Source organism: Heteronotia binoei, chromosome 1, assembly GCF_032191835.1.
Source record: "Heteronotia binoei isolate CCM8104 ecotype False Entrance Well chromosome 1, APGP_CSIRO_Hbin_v1, whole genome shotgun sequence".
Lineage (NCBI taxonomy): Eukaryota > Metazoa > Chordata > Lepidosauria > Squamata > Gekkonidae > Heteronotia > Heteronotia binoei.
The window spans coordinates 46,849,877-46,868,620 of NC_083223.1; the positions used below are offsets into that span (position 1 = coordinate 46,849,877).

Below are 18,744 nucleotides of genomic sequence, written 5' to 3' on the forward strand. Positions count from 1 at the left end.
GAGTTACAGATAGCAAACTCACTGGGAGTCTTCAGCAGGCTCTTCTCCACCAGCTCTCCACCTTTGGGGAAAACTGGATTTAGAATGTCCGAGTTATAGCCCCTAAAACAGGTGCCTTCAGGAAAGCTGAGCTTCAGCTCTCTTCATGCTGTGAAGTGAAAGCAGTGAAGTCAGGGTGTCTGCTCCCATAAGTCCACCCCCAGTGTTGCTTAGGAATTGACTGAATTGGTGCCAGGCTGTCTGGAAAAATAAACTGCAAAAACAAAATAAATGAATCACCATGGGGGGGGGGGGGGGGGGGAAAGGCAGTTCATTTTCTGGTTCAGGCATGGTGCAACCAAACAAACTGGTTTGAAATGAACTGGTCCAAGTTTGTGCTCAAACTGTGGTTTGTTTTGTTTGTGCCCACCCCTAATGCTTAATAGTATCCCTGTGTTTCTATGCTGTGTGTGATTAAAAAGGTGTGTGTGTGCGGGGGGGGGGGGACCCTGTGGTGTTTTCTTCCTGCAACAGTGTCCCAAATTCTGGGGTTTAAGCAGTAATGAACACACAGAATTTTTTGTGAGATAAATATTTTAAACCACCATTAAGGATAAATACTATGCAGATAATGCAACAATTGCAATGGTTCACCCATGTGACAGAATCACTTGACAAGCATAGGTTGTGTTCACCTTTCCCATGGGAACACAGTAGGAGATGTTGTCCTGCTTCAGAGATGTCTGGACTTTTACAAAAATTCTTAAATCAGATAAAAAACCCAACCTGAATGAAATGCACAGGAAGTTTCAGGCAGATGTACCTTTAAGCTCATCTTTTATTCACATCACGAAGCCAGGCATGTGAGAAGCCAACGATGAAGTTTTCTGAAAAGACTCAAAATAATTTAAAGGAGGATCCCCCCCACCCCGCCAATCTTATATGCTAATGCAGATTTCACTGGGGGCAGCTTCACATAATGAACAACTGCCCTATCTGTAGTAGAATATTAGGACAAACATGGCCGAATCATACAGAGCCCATTCCATACATGAGCAAACTGCCAAAACATTTCTTAACCCATTTTCACTATATTTTAATGTATTCTTTTTTTCTAATGGCAAACTAGAATGATGTTTACAATGTATAGAATGATGTTTATAATAAATGTTGCATGTTAAAAAGTAAATTGGGTGGGCAAGAATGTCACTAGGAAACACATTTCCTTTTGTTTTACCTAGACTTGTAGCAAGAGCAATTAACAAGCAAGTTTTATTATCTTTTATTGGTTTCCCACACAAATGCTATCTAGACCAAATGGTCTTCCAATTTATTACACTGTTTTGCCATTTGATCCTAACTTTGCACTCTTAACTCACCAGCTATATGTATTTCTGCTCACTGTACCCTATTCCCTCCTCTGAAGAAGTCTGCATGCATACGAAAGCTTACATTCTGAATAAAACTTTGTTGGTCTTAAAGGTGCTACTTGACTCCTACTCTGTTCTACTGCTCCAGACCAACATGGCTGCCCACCTGGATCTATTTCTCATGGCTGACAGCATCTACTGATGGTACTGCACAGTATGACACTTACCTATGCAATGAGTGACTTTCAGATGTTAATCGCTCTGGTGCTCTATTTACCTTCCCTTGTTCATAGATGGTGGCTGGAAGCAAGGAAATGGACTCCTCCTCTGGGACTTAAAGCTGGTAATAAGTGCTATAAGTCTGGTCATGATGACCTGCCTTGCCTCCGCAGCTGTCATTTGGTCATTCTGCACAGCTGCTTTACATGCACTCCTAAAAACTATTGTTCTTTAGAGGCAATACTTTGCTGTGTTTTGTACATTTACCTCTTTAAAAAGTATGTAGAAAGAAGGGGGCAAGTGATGGTCGTACGAGCTGGTCTCAAGAGTACCTTCAAACAAGAAAAAGACTAAAGACCCCATCAATCATATTGTTTGGGGTCTTTTTGTTTTGCTAGAAGTAATACAGAAACAGGAGGGCAGGGCAAATGAATGAACCTAGATTTTTTATGTGAATGGGCAGGAAAAAAAATCTGAATGATCCACTTTCACCATTTAAACCCTCTTTCCTTTGCCAGAGAGTGACCATGTAAAGATAAAGATTTAGGCAATTATGACAGACAAGAAAATTAGACTTTATTTCGATTAACATTTCTTGGCATTAGGCAGATATTAAATAACACTGGAATGCACAAGACTATTAACAGAGATTGACAGCAAAAAAGTAGAAGGATCCTAGCGCATGTATATGCACGTGTGTATATAATCACTTCATCTCACTCCCCGCCCCCCCAAAGCCATTTTAATGCCGCAGCCGCTGCAAATGGCCACTGCAGTGAGATACACAGAAGCAGAACTAGTCCTTGTTAGATTTCATTAATACTGTAAATGCTCAATCAACGATAAAAACGAACCAAGTGCTGCAATCAGGAATTATACCGTGTTCTATCCACAAACAACTACCCATGCAACATCTTAACAGCAATTCTGCTATTGCATAAATATCGCAATTTTTTTTAAAAAAAGATTTGAATAAACACAGACAACTAGACGAAGCATGAGTTCTACTTGATATATTAAATATGACCTAAATATTAAAATTTTACTTCACCATATATATATAGTTTATATATATATATACATATATATTTAAAAAGAATGTAAAGACCATTATGTAAGTGCAAGCAATTTTCCAGAAAGGAAATTGGTATCATGCTTTTAAAAAATCTACTTAATTTTTTCCACTTTTCATAGCTATTTTCTGGGAAGCAAATTAATTGCCTCTCGTTTGCTGTGTTGGACAAAAGTAATATATAGCATCTGTTCTTAAGGGCTACTACAAAGTCACCCATTCATATTAACCAAGTGATGTGCAATCACCCTCTCTTTAACCTGTATGTAAACATACCCTTATGTTACATGTGGTCAGTGAATCATAATGTACGTAAACATACTCTTATGTTGCATGTGGTCAGTAAATCATAATGTTATATGGGGTACAAAAAATAAACCTGAAATTGTGGAAGCTGGAGTTGCATCAATGTTGTTGAGAAGTTCTCTTTCACTTGGATACACAGACGATCTGGCAGTGGCATCTCATCCACTAACCACTGAGGAATGGTTGAGAAGGCATCCATTTTACAAGCAAAGCTTGAACAACAAGCCAGTAATTTTCTTTGCAAACTGTTCAGGAGTTTAAATTAGAACTGACTTGCACTGCTTGGATCACATTGTAACAACCGCACAATCGAGGGATCACTTTTGGCACCTTTAATAAACTCTTCAAGTGATAGTTTACCTTGGGAGAAGAAGAAGAAAAAAGCAAGCAAATTATTCTTGTGTCCAAAAAAGGCAGCCAAATGTAATGTATAAATAACAAATGGTGACTGAAGGATTAAAAATGTGTGCTCAGTTGCCAAAGTGTTTAAAGGTAGAATATATACTCCTGAGTTAATGAGTCAGGCAGTTACCATGACAAACCATCCAGCTGAGGTTGCATTTTGATGAGATTTGGTAATCTTAAGTAATATTACCAGCTCTAACACACAACATTTTCAAATAATGGCCTCTGGATTGTCCCTTTCACATGATCCTTAGTCAGGAAAATCTATCAGGGCAAGGAAGTATTAATACAATCAAGGGTACAGAGTAATATTAATGGGAATAAGGACCATGTAAGATTTTCACATCAATTAAGGCAAATACAACAATATGGGCCATTTTAATGGAATCAACATGGAAACCATGTAAGGATCCATTATTTCCTTCAATAGATCACTTGCATAGGTGAAAACGTGAATAAATCCAGAGGGATGAATCTCAGATTTTTTTGACGCAAATACCACCTTCATCCACTCTGGCAGTAACATATGAAACAAAGTGCAGCTGAAGTATTTGCAGTTAAGTAATCATTAAACCTGTTTACCATATCTTAACTTGGCTATCTGAATCACGCTTTCAAATCAAGGCAGAGCTAAAACAAGGGGTTTCCCCCTAGAAATGGCATGTCCTTATATTACCTCTCAGTAATATTAAGTAAATAGCATGTTTTTATAATATGGAGGGAGTTTCCCTGCTATTACTGGTAGTGGCTAATAATTGCCGCTGGCAAACTCACAGCATGGTGATGGTAAGGGGAGAAGATCAACGTTCCCTAAAATGTGAAGTGCCTCCTATCAGGCAATGTCATCATATCGGTGTATTCAGGGCTTTCCCCTCCTTTTTAATAGGAATGCAGTTCCAGCTGGGGATGTTCCTGCTGGGCTTTTTCTACACCCCCCCCCCCCCCCCAGCATATTTGATCTCTGATGGAAGAGTTCAAGGATCTTTCCTACACCTTAAAAAAACAAAAAACAAAACTACTGCTGTCTTTTTCACATTTCTCATTCACAGGCCAGGTCTATATGTAACACAATGTGGCAAAAGAAACTATTCTAGCATTCAAGACTCTACCTCTTCAAGCTGGAGATATGGGATCCTATTTTTAAATGTTCCCCTAAATTAAAGGTTTTCCTGCAAGTAGATAGTTGATTAAAAAGAAAGCACATACACCTTTCCCTGATGTGCGATTTTTTCTACTTGTGGGGAACAATCAGTTCTGCTACCACAACATTCTACTGGGGTGGGAGGAGAGAGAGTCAATTCTATTACCACAGCATTCTCTGACCTCTTCTACATGTACAAGCCTAAAAAAGAAGTTATGCAACTATATTTGCCCAAGCAGGGGAAGAAGTTAAGGAACATCTTTAGAGCAGATGACTGAGATCTGGGTTGTCTTCTGTTCTTTTCTGTTTTCAAGTATCTACCATCTATTATTATTATTATTATTATTATTATTATTATTATTATGGGTGTTGCCAGAGATGTGAGCCAAAGAGCTCATGGCCATTGGCTCTTAGCCTGAGACCTTAAGAGGGTCAGTACTGTGGATTCAGGGCTAGCCTAAGATGCAGTGCACTGTATTTTTAGATGTTGTTTCCTGTCTGTTTATTTAAATTGCATACTTGTAAACTGTATTCTGTAAGTTGCTCTGGGACTACTTTGACAGAAAAGAGGTATTAAAATACTGAAATAAGCAAACAAAGCACTGACAACCTCTACAAGGCATTGTTTCATAACTGTACATGTCCAAACAATGTGGCAGGGCTGGAAAAAGTATAGCTGGAATATATGCCGCTGTTCATTTCTCTAACAGCCACATGAAGGTCAATAGTAGAAAGCCATATCTTGCGCAGCAACCATAATTAAAACCCTGTGCACATGCTGTAAATGTGGAGGAGGAACAAATGCTCTAGTCCCACACCCTGCATGTAACAGAGTGCCACTGATTACATCCATGTCCGCTCAATGTAGGCATAGCACCTAAAAGCTGTGCATGTGTTGGTTCCACCAGTGACTAGGGCTTTTTTTGTAGCAGGAACTCCTCTGCATATTAGGCCACATCCCCTGATGTAGCCGATCCTCCTGGAGCTTACAGTAGGCCTTGTAAGAAGAGCCCTGTAAGCTCCAGGAGGCCTGGCCACCTCAGTGGTGTGTGGCCTAATATGCAAAGGAATTCCTGCTACAAAGAAAGCCCTGATTAGGACCATGAATTCACAACAGTTCCCAATCAGAGCCAATATGCAGTTAGGCTCTGCAGCCATGTCCAAGTGAATACATGTTAGAGGGGACACAGGGCAGCCAGCCAGTCAGTTGATCTTGAGCACCAATTTACCACGCAGGGTTACAGTTACTCCTTCTACTTCAGTTCTTCCACAGCTGGTGTGGCAACATGGTACACCGGGCAGTATTCTTCTCTTTTGTGAAGAATTTATATATAATCAAATCTTTTTTCCTGCTGAAGTCCACAGGAGCAGAGCTTCACCTGGCCTGGCCAGGGCTCCGACTGGCCTGACCTGCTATTTGGCAGCCACATGCTCCCAGGCCAGGTGGTGTGGCCTAATATGCTTTCTGCTGGGCTTTTTCTTCAAAAAAAGCACTATATATAATCATACACAAGCTTCAGACTTCAGAAAAACCATTACTAGAGTTTATAAAACATTGCCTTTTTCAAATGTCTCAAAGACAAATGTGTTATCAACGATCCAAGTAGGCAATTAAGCACAATGCATTTTGAGGCAATTCTTAACCCACTTCCAATGACGAAAAAAACTTCCACATTTGTTTTGCCAGAGGGAAGGATATTCATGTTGAAGGTGTGTGCTGCTTTGCATTTCGTAAAAGCCAAAAAAGAAGGCCCTGATACTCTGAATGCCATTAGCCTCAAATGCAATAAACCTAAGGCATCTTGATAGAATTCACTTGTGGGAAGTTTTCAATTTAACCCATTCTATCTGCCATTTATTATTACTATTACTGATCTTGATGACAACTTGCACTTTTTGATTATTAAAGACGTAGTGCCTCACAGTTACCCTTCCTGCGACCATATTACTGTTCAAATCACACGTAACTGGGTTAGCCATATGCTCATGGTATGACTGACACAGAGGCTTGAACCCAGATGTATGTTTTAATCATCACAACCTGGTTGGAAGCATTACTGAATCCAACATATAAAAGGAATGCAAATCTGAGGACAACAGTATTCAAATGCCTCAGGCTAAACTGGGACATAAACCCTATGTTGAAGAAACACCTACTTTGGTGGCAGTTTGAGACCTCAGCTACTTATTAAAAACTGATGCCAAGATTTTCAAGGACCAGGCTGGTGAGCCAACTCCCAGGAAACACCAGTGGACTGAATGCGGTCATATCCACTGTCTTTTCAATAGCAATAAACTTTCTTCCAGAGACTTAAGTGCCTACCTGTGTGAAGATACTTAAAGAACACTTCTGTCCTGCCTTATTTGCTTTTTAATAATAAACACCACAACACCTGGAAGAGCCAACTTCAAAACTAGCTTTCCCTATTATTGATGTCAAATGTAACACTAACTCCAAGCTGATGGAATTCTTGATGAAAGGTTTCCAAGAAAACCCAGCTTTCAGAAGGCATTATTTATCTCAGAAGACAGTATTAGAAGTCAGCCTCCCAAGCAAAACGCTGTTCATCATGGCCAAGGATCCAGATGCAAAAATATGGATAGTGATTCTTAGCTTATTAGCTTCTGAAGTTTCAAGGGCCAGTTTGGTGAACTATAATTAATGTAGACTCAGAGTAACTTTCTTTTTGTCTTTTTGGTTTCTTTTCTAAATAGCATGTATTATGCTTTTATCTGTTTTCATCATTAAAATACCTTCTTTGTGTGTAAATGCTTCTTTGTGTGTAACTGCGTCCCAGAAAACCTGGACCTTGCATTGCAGACCATGGCTGGTTGGCTCAGGCTGAGTGGGCTGAAGTTGAATCCAGCGAAGATGGAGGTCCTTTGCTTGGGTCGCGGTGCCCCGGGAAGGGAAATCCCCTTGCCAGCTCTTGACGGTGTGCTGCTGAAAGCGGCCCACAGGGTCAAGAGCTTGGGGGTTCTTCTGGAGCCTTCATTATCAATGGAGGCACAGATAGCGGCCACTGCCAAGTCCGCGTTTTTTCATCTCCGTCGGACAAAGCAGTTGGCCCCCTTCCTGGAGCGCCGGGACCTGGCAACGGTGATTCATGCTACGGTCACCTCGAGACTGGATTACTGCAACACCCTCTACATGGGGCTGCCCTTGTGCCGAACTCAGCGGTTGCAGCTGGTGCAGAACGCGGCGGCTAGGTTGCTATTGGGGCTCCCAAGATGGGAGCACATGCAGCCAGGGCTGCACGGACTGCACTGGCTGCCAGTGGTGTACTGAGTCCGTTACAAGGTGCTGGTCATGACCTTTAAAGCCCTATATGGCCAAGGGCCCGCCTACCTGAGGGACCTTCTCTCCCCATATGAGCCCCAGAGAGCGCTGAGGTCAGCTGGAAAGCACCAGGTGAATATCCCTGGGCCAAGGGAGGCCAGATTAAAGACCACCTGGGATCAGGCCTTCTCCATTGCGGCCCCACTGCTGTGGAATCAACTCCCGGAGGAGGTACGGGCCCTGCGATGTTTAGACCAATTCCGCAGGGCCTGTAAGACCTACCTCTTCAAAATAGCCTTCACCCATACCGAGCTAAGATAGTGTCGCTGTATATGTTTTTGCCTACTGAACTTTTCCTACTAACTTATGAAAGATCTATTTTAGCACCTTAATGTTAATTTTAATGTACCTAGTAAATTGATTTATGATGATTTTATTGCTATGTATGATTTTATTGTATTGCACTTATATGTTGTGAGCCGCCCTGAGCCTGCTTGTGCGGGGAGGGCGGGATATAAATAAAAAGTATTATTATTATTATTATTATTATTATTATTATTATTATTATTCTGGCATGTTCTGAATGGCTAGAAGCTCAAGAAACTGTAGAGGTGTGTGTGAGGTTCAAAAGCCCCATGTGTGGATACAGGGGGGTTCTAGGCATAGTTAGACCCTATTTTGGTGAAAGAATATATAGTATACAGGTCAGGAGGCAGCACACTTAACTGTAAAAGGACTCAGCAGAGGAGATTTTAATCAAAGTGACAAAATTCTGGCTTAGATCCTGTTTTCCAGCAACAGAAGACACTTTTGCCAGTTCAAGTGTCACAACTTTCAAACCCTCCAAATCCTCCCCTTCCCCTCATAGCTTCTCTAAAGGTCCACCATCTGAGGCATACATACATTACTTCTTATGTTCTTATCCACAGGAATAAACAGCTTTAAAAGGGGATTAGATAGTTTCAAAGAGGATAAATCTATGAATGGCTACTAGCCATGGTGACTGAGGGGAACCTCCACATTCAGAGGCAGTCGACCTCTGAATCCCAAAGCAAGGAGGCAACATCAGGGGAAGGCCTTGGCTCCTGTTGCCGGCTGTGTAGAGGAACTAGTTGGCCGCTCTGTGAGAAAGGATGCTTGACTAGATGCACCACAGGTCTGATCCAGCAGCACTCTTTGTATGAGGTTTCATAGAACAAAGTTTGAGTCCAGTGGCGTCTTTAAGACTGACAGTTTATTTCTGGGTATAAGCTTTTGTGTGCATTCTGACAGTAGGGGTCAAACCTCATAGGAGATCATGTTTCCAAATGTCTAATTTCTTGATTTAAAAAGCAACTGCATGGGCCTCTGACAAAAAACACAGAGGTCAAGTCTTCACTCTACATACCCCTCTAAATCACTGCCCCAAATGTTGCAAACAATAGGAAGGAAACAATACAATTCATATCAGGGAAATAGAGCGGGGAGAAGAGTTAACCACTGTCCTCAAATCTGCTGTTTCAAACAAATCTGGAGCTTTCTACAGATGCTTTGGATAAAAGTAAACATGGGAGAGGTGGTCTGATTAGCAATCACACAAGTACCCATCGAGCTTGGTCCTGAATTAGGTTCAGTTCAAGCAACACAGCTGACATTTATCTTCAGTATATTACACTGGGTTTCACAGAATACTTGAACCGATACTTCTGCATTTTGCTACATAAGAGGCAGTAGCGAAAAGCCTCAAAATAGGGCAAATCCAAATAAGTGTGATATTTTTTTTTTGATTCCTGTAGTAAAAGCTACTTATACGTTCCATTTTATATTGCTTGGCAGAGGCTGTAGCACTGGAAACAAAGTGTGAATGGGATACTGATGGGGAGAGAGATGTACTAGGCAAGTGGGAAAGAAATGGAAAGGAAATAAAATGTATTTTTAAACTGCTGTCTTCTGTGGGTCAGATTCTTCCACATCTGCGGACACTAGAACTTTGAGAGTTTTGTTTTAAATAAAGTGGGCAAAGTCAGATTTCTCAGGAATCTGTATTTGTCACAGATTGTGGCCATGTGGATTTCTAGATCCTAGATTTAAGGAGTTGTGAAGACTTGCACATCAAGAGATGCAGAGACAAGAGGTCTATGTGTCAGAAACATGTGTTGTGACTTGCTGCAGAAATCATACCATCATTATTTGTGTCCATCTGTCTGAAGATTTTGTCTGTTCGTTTCTCTGGAGTAGATTCATCCTCTGGCATTTTCATTACTGAAGACACCATTTTGTAGATGGCCTGTAGAGAAGGCAGTATAGAAGGAAATTTGTTGTACAACCCTGTGGGAAGTCTAAGTCTAATGCTAAAACAACTGACATAGTGGGTGCTTATATAACAAGTTATGGAAAGCAAAATATTTGCAAACTTATTCTACACTTCTAGGGACTGTTCTAACTTTTAACAAGACAATAAATCTGAGCCAAGACCAGTACTTATGAAATTATCTTACAATTTCTGTATGATCATACTATTAATTAGAACTTGCATATGTTCAATTGCAGAAAGATCATTTATCTGTACCTCTTGTCATTTTGTATATATTTAGTTTCCTATGGATAGTTTACCTCATGTTTGACAGAATACTTTGCTAATTTAACTCTGGTAATTTTATTCCATAATGCTGTGTTTTTGACATTATGTTTTCCAGATACGGTTTGTAATTATTTTGCCTTTCATAAGTACTAGACCTTGGTTCTGCTTCTGTTGGCTTGTCACTTGAGAACCTTTCCTTTTCTTTGGCTCAACTTTTAATAAGCCTCCCACTTTCAGACACCAAGACAGGCACTGTCGTTTGCATGCCATGTGTTCCTAACATACTGCTTGCACTTTTTGTATTTGTTATGCCTAACAGGGGTATGCAATTTTTTTAAAGCAGTATGTTTTTGGTTCGGCTCTACTGGACACAGAAAAAAAAATTGAGATTTCCAAAAAATCCCAGATTCCAATACCAGTATGGTAAACCTGAATCACTCCCCGAATAATAACCCCAAATAGTTTCCTGTAGCATGCAGATCATGTGTTGGATGGATTCTCTCGCAGTCCAGTTTAAACTGGGCAATCAGAGACGCCAGCCCCAGGATCTGCTGTGCCATGGGGAGTTCATGCCTCACAGCACACAGATCCTGGCTGAAATGGCTTCTCCTGCAACCTGGTTTAAATCAGGCTGTAAGAGAAGTCAGCCCCAGGATCTGCTGTGCCATGGAGAGATTGATTCTCACAGCATGCAGATCCTGGCTGAGTTGGCTTCTCCTATACTGGGCTGCACAAGAAGCCAGCCCCAAGCCAGGAAGGAGAAACTGTCTGTTCCCCCCAGCACGGCTGATCTTTGGGCTGTCTTCTGCAGACCCTTCTGGTGTCCTGACCCCACTGGTGGACCTCCTGATGGCACTTGGGTTCTCTGGCCACTGTGTGACACAGAGTGTTAGACTGAATGGGCCATTGGTCTGATCCAACATGGCTTCTCTTATGTCCTCTTATGTTTAAAGGGAATGCAGTAGAAGCCCAACAAACAGTGGAGAAGTGGGAGCAATCTGCTTCTGCCTCTCAGCTGTTTTCAGATCTACTTGTTAATTCCCAAATATACCTGAGATTCCCCCCTTTTCCCAAATTTTTTCTGGTTTTCCCAAGAAAATCCAGATACATTTGGGATGCTGAAATACATGGTATATTTTCAGTTCAGGTAGATCTGAATGCACACCACTAATGCTTAATGATATAAATTACTACAGAAGTGAAGTCTGCTGAGGGGTATGTTGAATTTCTGAGTGTTCAATACACAGACGCATATTCATATCTCAACATATAGAACTGCTTCATGGAGAATCATGTCACTGGTCCATTAATTGCAGCACTGACTACTGTGGTCTGGCTAGTGACAGGCTATCAAGCAAAGATAAGTTTGTGCTTGCTGAAAAAACTCTTTTTTTCTGCAAACACAAGGTCTTGCTGCCCTTGCATCCAAATTTTCTGCCTTCTCTCAAATCAGCTGCAGGCAGCTCTACAGAGCCAACAAAAAGCGGGATTCTAAACAAGATGACACTGATTTTAGAGAGCTCCTGCGAAGAGAAGCAACCTGCCTGCTGAAGGGATTAAAAGGAATTGGACTGGGCTAGAAAATCTTCACACTTCCAGCATGGCAATTCACTTACCTGTACTATCTCAAGCATTTCTGCACGGCTGATGTAGCCATTGCCATCAAGGTCATACATGCTAAATGCCCATTTCAGCTTCTGTTCAAGCTTTCCCCGTGAAGTGACACTCAGCGCTATTATAAATTCCCGGAAGTCAATCGTCCCATCTCCATTGGTATCGAAAGTGCGGAATACGTGCTCGGCAAATTTTGAGGCATCGCCATAGGGAAAGAAGTTAGCATATATCTTTTTGAACTCATCAACAGTCAAATGGCCCGTTGGACAATCTTTTAGGAAGCCTTTGTACCATTCTTGGAGCTCGTGGTCTGTGAATTCGGTATTTTCTCGAAGATCCTGGAGTACTTCAGGTCTCAGCTTACTGTTCTGCTTCCCCATTCTGTTCCCGATTAATGTCTAGGGCTGCAACAAGAGAAATCATGTCAGTTTTAAGTCCACAGCTGCATTGAAAATCCAGTCATAGAAGGGTTCCCAGAGTTTGAAGCACTCTGCATCTTAACCCGCTCTTTTTTTCTTTTTGGCTCCCAGCTGCTAACAGTATCAAATACTGGGAGGTTTTTGGGTTAAAGGCAATTCAGAATTATATGCAAGTAATTTCCTCCCTTAATTTGTGCACAATTATATAATTCACAATCCTTTTTTCTCATTATGTCCTTGTATTTTACTGAAACCATAAGGATTCACAATAAACAGGGCTGTACAGATTACTAGCATCCAAGAGTACTTTTGCTGCAAATTAGACATTAAATGTGGTGCTCTCTCCCAGTATCTTTTTTCCAAAGCAATTCACCAAAATGTCCACATTTTTCAGAACTCAACCCATATGTTCTGGCCACACACACACACTCACTGTGGCACTCATCTATGTGGACAAAAATTAAAGAAATATTTTGAAAGTAGATTCAAGAATTTCAGACCAAATAAGAACAATGTAAGAATGGTGTACAAATGATGGAGAATGGTATAGGTCTATGACTGTATTCTACCTTGGGGCAATGGAGACACCAAAGAGAAACATGAGCCTAAAGCCAACCCCCACATTTAAAAAAACTACTCTGGAGGACTTTTCACTCCCACTCCATAGCACAGGCTACATATGTTATCTTAGGCAAATACACTTGTGAACACAGCAGTGATTCAACTAATCTAGTATTCACTTCAAAACAAAACAAATCAAAACAAGCCACCACCTGCCATTATGCAATCAGGAAAGTACAGGGAAAATAAGTTAAAATACTTTCCAAGATTACAATAAATTACAGGTAAGTACCTGTATTCAACAGTGTTGCAGTTCTGGTACAAGCATTTGCCTGGAGAGCAACATAAGTCTGTGACTGGGTTCCACCCCGGGGCACTGCAGCTTTTAGAAAGCTTTTTAAAAATAGCAACCCACAGTTTCAGCCGTGTGAACTTTTCCGAAGGGTTTTTCAGCGATAAAGCTTAATCAGGCAAAAGGACTAATGGCAACAGACCAGGGATTTCCCAACTGCATTTTTTACAGCCAGTTCACACAGGCTCTCTCCAAGCAAGAAATCCTGCATATGAAATGGAGAAGTGCAAAGTACTCTGTGCCTTGCTCCTTCACGGGGAGCGTGATGCTGATATTCAAGATATGCTGTAACTGCCTAAACCCCAGGTTTCTTCTACTTAGTTGTTAAGTATCATAGATATTAGATATACATTTTGCTGTAGAGGCTAAATTGTATGCTCAATTGCCTATCTCACCAGCCTCCCACAAACTGATGCATGAGTTGTTCAGCTTGAGACCATGTTAGCAGCCTTTACTGACCCTAGGCAGCCTTTTGTAATACTTCTTAATTTCCATAAAAAACAGACCAGTGCATTGCATTTGCCCAGAGGGTGCCAAGAAGTATGTCACTGGGCCAGATGGCCAGACACAAACTTGCAATATCCTATCCCCCCCAAGCCCATCCCATCCTACAAATTCAATTATATTTAAATGGAAAACATCTGACATGAGGAGACTGCAGCACTGCAACAGCGTTACAGCATCCATTACCCTATAATCAAGCCATGGTGTAAAGATGTCAAGTTTCTGAAAATTATAATCGTAAAGTTGGAAGGGATCTCCAGGGTCATCTTGTACAATCCCTGCACAATGCAGGAAATTCACAACTGCCTCCCCTCCATACCCCCAGAGCACACCTTGTACTAAAACAAAGACAGCTATGAGCTACTGCACTTTATGATGCCTTAGTGTTTGTATCTCAGTTTTGGATATCTGAAAGAGAGGAGAAAATTAAAACTGAAAATGGGATATGAATTATGTAGGAAATAAAAGAACATGTATGATTTGGATAGAAACTGTCCCATACAGTCACTATAGGACTAGCAGTGTATTTGGACACCAAACTAGTATTTATTTGTAAGACTGTAAGCAATGAATTCATAGATTGCCTTGCTTCTTGAGGAAGGATGGGATAAAAATGTACTAATAGAAATAAAAGTCCTATTCCATAAAAGCCGGCAGCATTGTTTACAGTCAGGAGACAAGTGTTCACTGTACTATAATACATCACACAAGGACAAAGATGCACTAAACTTCTTGGCCCATTCAAGTAACATGTGCACAAAACATCTGGAAGAGTTTGAGTATATGTGTGTACACATATGAGGTTGGTGGATTGCCTATGCTTATAGGATGATGGAGCTCTGTCAGACAGCCGTATCCGAGATGGACAATTTAAACATTTGTTGCTTTACTGTATGCCTACAGAAAAACAATACTCTCTTCCTTCATCACCTGTTCTGCTGCTTTCATTCCTAGCTTAACATTCTGTAATCGCAAGGACAGTTAGATGACCAAACCACAATAGGTAAACTCTGACTGTCATCCTAGGCTGGAGCCTTTTTATTCTTCAAAAAACTATGACAGATCTTGAGTACTGAGCACTGTACAACAAGTGGAAAAGAAGGAAAACAGAAGGAAAACAGAAACAACACCAGTCTATGCCCAGAAGTGCTTGGGCAAGAATATAGTAATGGGATGGTCTTTTGGTATCTTAATCACGATTTATGCTGAAATGGTCAGAACAGCCAAATTGTTCAGGATGCTAACAGCCCCTTTCTTTCCAGTAGTGTGAATGTCTTTATATTTACATTTATGTGACTATATTACATCCTGTAAACTGTATACTTTGAAGTATTTCTGTATAAACATGAACAAAAAAATTGAGATAATATGAAAAAAAAGTTGGTGAAAACTTGTGTATGTACAGAACTAATTTTAACCAAGTTAATCATCAATTCAAAAAGAATATGTCCCCATGGGCTAATGTGTCCAATAAGCAGAATGTTTAAGATACTAAACAAATGTGGCTATTTCTATACTGAGGCAACAGATTTTGGAATGCAAGGGACAAGGAAAGAAATGAGATATTAAATGAAAGATTATGAGGGAACCTATATAGTGTTTAGAAAAACTGGCAGAATTGTCACTTAGGCTAGGTTCTAAGCAGTACATTAGAAATATCTGTGGTTACTTCTAACACTGACTTTTAATACGAAAGAGGATGGCAGTATCCATTTATGAGGAATGTTATTAATGTAATTTTGTCATACATCAGTTCTACCAGTTATGGTTGCAACTTGAGATTTAAGTCTTCCTGGTTACACATATATTTAAGAAATACATGAATTGCATGCTCAAGATGCAGACAGGAGTGCAGGATTCAAGCTGTGGCACTTCTGTTCCTTGTCCACAACGTCTTGCCATTATACTACTATTGGCAAAGAAAAGCACAAAAATATGCCAAACTCTGTGGACAGTAAAGTTTCAGGGCTGAAGCAAATGTGCTAAATGATGAAGTCTGCAGACTTTAAATTAATTAATGTAATACATTATGGATGCAGAATTTTAGCCAAATTGATGGATTACGTAATTTCTTTAACATAGAAGGGGTTTCTTTCTTTTCATTTTTTTAAAGGTCTGCAACAGAGCTCTGTCAAGTCCATGTTTCCATAATAACCTCCCCAGCAAAATGCAGGGTTTATTGCAATATCAAGTCCCTGGAAGATTTGCACTTTCTCTTGTTTGTATACAGTGTTTGCATATATATAAACTGTTTGCACATAGAGAAATTCAGCTGTTTTAGAAAGTGATAAACAATGATGAAAAAGGCAACAATTCACATAGCTTTGTCCTCCTATGAACAATCCTAACGTTTCCCTTAGTTTGTGAAATTCAGGTAGAACATAAAATTGCCACCATATGACTAGCCAGAGAAGCTTTGCAGCAGTTAGTAATTTTGCAGCCTAAACATGAAAAAGAACCACTCTAGGGACATGTATGCTCATAATAACGACTTGTCTGTAAATCATTTCATACCCTTGCAAGGCTACATCCCAAATCCGTGGTGCACTGCTCCATAATCAATGATTGGAAAGCCTTTCTGCTCAAGCTAGGAAGCAAGTGGCAAAAGCAGAAGCACATTAGTGGACATCTTGGGAGAGGAGAGGGTTCCCCTATCTGGTGGCTGTGGGTGCCATGTGCTTCAGGAAAGGGGCTATTATGAAGGCAGAACCAATGACTGACTGCATTTGTACAAAGGGATTTTTCACCTGGATCCTCCCCACCCTCACTAGAAAAGGATCCAGAAAAATGCAAGCAGGACTTGTGGATCAACTGTGAGACAGCGGGGGCCAGGGAGCACCAGAGCAGTGGTGGTACACCAATGAGTCACCTGAAAGCAGGAGGAAGAACGCAAATACCTCTAAAAGTTGGGTCAGGGAGTACAGCAGAAATACCCCTGACTTCCTAATTCTCCTAGTAGGAGTTCCATTTGCCTACTTTTGGAGGGCAATCCCCCCCCAAACACCCCCATTCCCTGCTAGCACCCAATGGACCAGCAATAAAAAATGTTTGAGTGTGTGTGTAAGAAAATGGCATACAGAGACACCACAACATCATTTCCACCATCACATCTGGGGGCAGGATATAGTTTTATTGCCTAACTTCCTTGGGGTCCTCCCATTATGTAGTAATCCATTTGTGGCAGTTATGGGAGGAAGGTGAGTAGGATGAGGTTCTCAAGACAACTAAACCCTAGGCTCAAGGCTTTATTATGTTTAAGCTTATGTTGTATTAAATCCCCTCAGAGTCTTCGGTAAGTTGCCTAGAACCTTTCTGAAATGGCCCCTCCTTCACATTAGGCTCTTTTTATCTTTGAATCACCAGCCACCCACATTCATGAGAATGGGTGATACAAATTTATGATAAAGTGTTGGCAGATAAAGTAAATTGTGTTTCCCCAAAGGTATCTTCTTGAGACACTTCTATAGTAATAATGGATGTACTTATGAGATAAATTTAGTTCTTTTTTAACTGGACAAACACGACACAGGTGAAGTCAGAACAGCAACTCAAAAAAGGTATCCAACAGACTAAACATTACGTGTGTGGAATGTTTCTGCTTAAATGACTCTCAGCTGGGACCAAGTTCCCAAGGGATTGAATATTTTGTAACTGTCCAAACTACAGTAAATAAACCCTTTCCCAAGAATATTTACCTCAGGTTAGAAAGTTCTTTGGATCCCTCCAAGGTGTAGGTTTATCCTTCCACCTCATAGCCTCTGGCTCTCAGAAACTGTGCAAGCAGGTTTGGTGCTTCTGGCTTTTACCAGGGTGCTTATTATCACCTGAACAAATTAAACTTTCTCCCCTAAGCCTACCCAAATCCTACCTAAAAGCCAAATAAAAATTCTGGCTAAACTGATACTCCCCCCCCACCTCTGAGCCACAAATTCCCTGTCTGAGGAGGGAAGTTTTCCCTCCCCTTTTTAAACAGGTCCACTTGCTCACCCTCTCCCATCCAAGTAGAGTTCCATAGGCTCTGAGTGCTTGAGAATCACTTGGATTTGTATGTTGCCAAATTAACAATTGGTTTCCCCCCTTGAGGAAAGGAACATATGAACATATGAAGCTGCCTTATAGTGAATCAGACCCTTGGTCCATCAACGTCAGTATTGTCTACTCAGACTGGCAGCGGCTCTCCAGGGTCTCAAGCTGAGGTTTTTCACACCTAGGACCGTTGAGGATGATTACCATATCATGTGTATATTTCCCCCCACCCCACCCCATCATCAGGCTGTCCACAGACATATCACCACAGCTCATGGAAACAAACACCTTCCTAGACCAATTTGCATATCACCACCTGAACTTTTTTGGGGGAAGGGGGCAGTCAGCAAAAAGAGGATGTCACTACCAAAAGTTATCAGAACCCAAACTCCACACAGGGCTAATTATACGCCTGTAATTTCTATGCCATCATAGCAATATTAAATCCTATCCTGCTCAGAGACAAAAAAGAAAAAAGCAATGAAAAAAGCAACCAGCTGCTCATTAATAAAACACATCAGGTTTAAAACCGAAACCTGTGTTTATATCATTAGCTACTTCTGTGTTGCAGAAACCATAAACATTCCAACCTCCTAGCTTCATTTCTATTCACTGTTTGCTCTAATGGAACCCTGCTTGCTTCCAAAATGTTGAAATGTTTAAGCTAAGTTCCCAGCTGGCAGAGCTGTAAGCCATGTAAAGAGCACAGAGGAACTCTCCAGCTAATTGTACACACTGACAGCCAGGCAAATAATTTGCTTCCCATCTTTATTTCAAAATATTATTCACGGTATGCTGTTCATACAAGGACCGGAGGAGGAAGGGAAGAGGAAAGAGAGGAAGAGGAAAGAAACCAGATACTTTCCACTATGAAGTATTATAAGAGCAATTGGAATCACCAGTCTCACTGTAGAAATAATGTCTGCATGAATGGTG

The 18,744-nt window shown here is 40.9% G+C and overlaps 1 protein-coding gene across 2 annotated transcripts in view; it reads right to left on the minus strand.

Moving 5' to 3' along the window:
- Window positions 1-2,119: 2,119 nt before the first annotated feature.
- The window catches only part of HPCAL1 (hippocalcin like 1), a 123,001-nt gene continuing 106,376 nt past the window's right edge, over window positions 2,120-18,744 (minus strand). The window contains exons 2-4 of one of the 2 annotated variants that reach the window (XM_060233972.1): window positions 11,949-12,350; window positions 9,933-10,038; window positions 2,120-3,306 (exon numbers count right to left, since the gene is read on the minus strand). In XM_060233972.1, coding sequence (XP_060089955.1) covers window positions 3,209-3,306; window positions 9,933-10,038; window positions 11,949-12,326 — 582 coding nt within the window. In that variant the 5' untranslated portion in view covers window positions 12,327-12,350 and the 3' untranslated portion in view covers window positions 2,120-3,208. Of the gene's footprint in view, window positions 3,307-9,932; window positions 10,039-11,948; window positions 12,378-18,744 lie in introns of those variants that run through there. The other variant, XM_060233962.1, reaches the window with a different exon arrangement.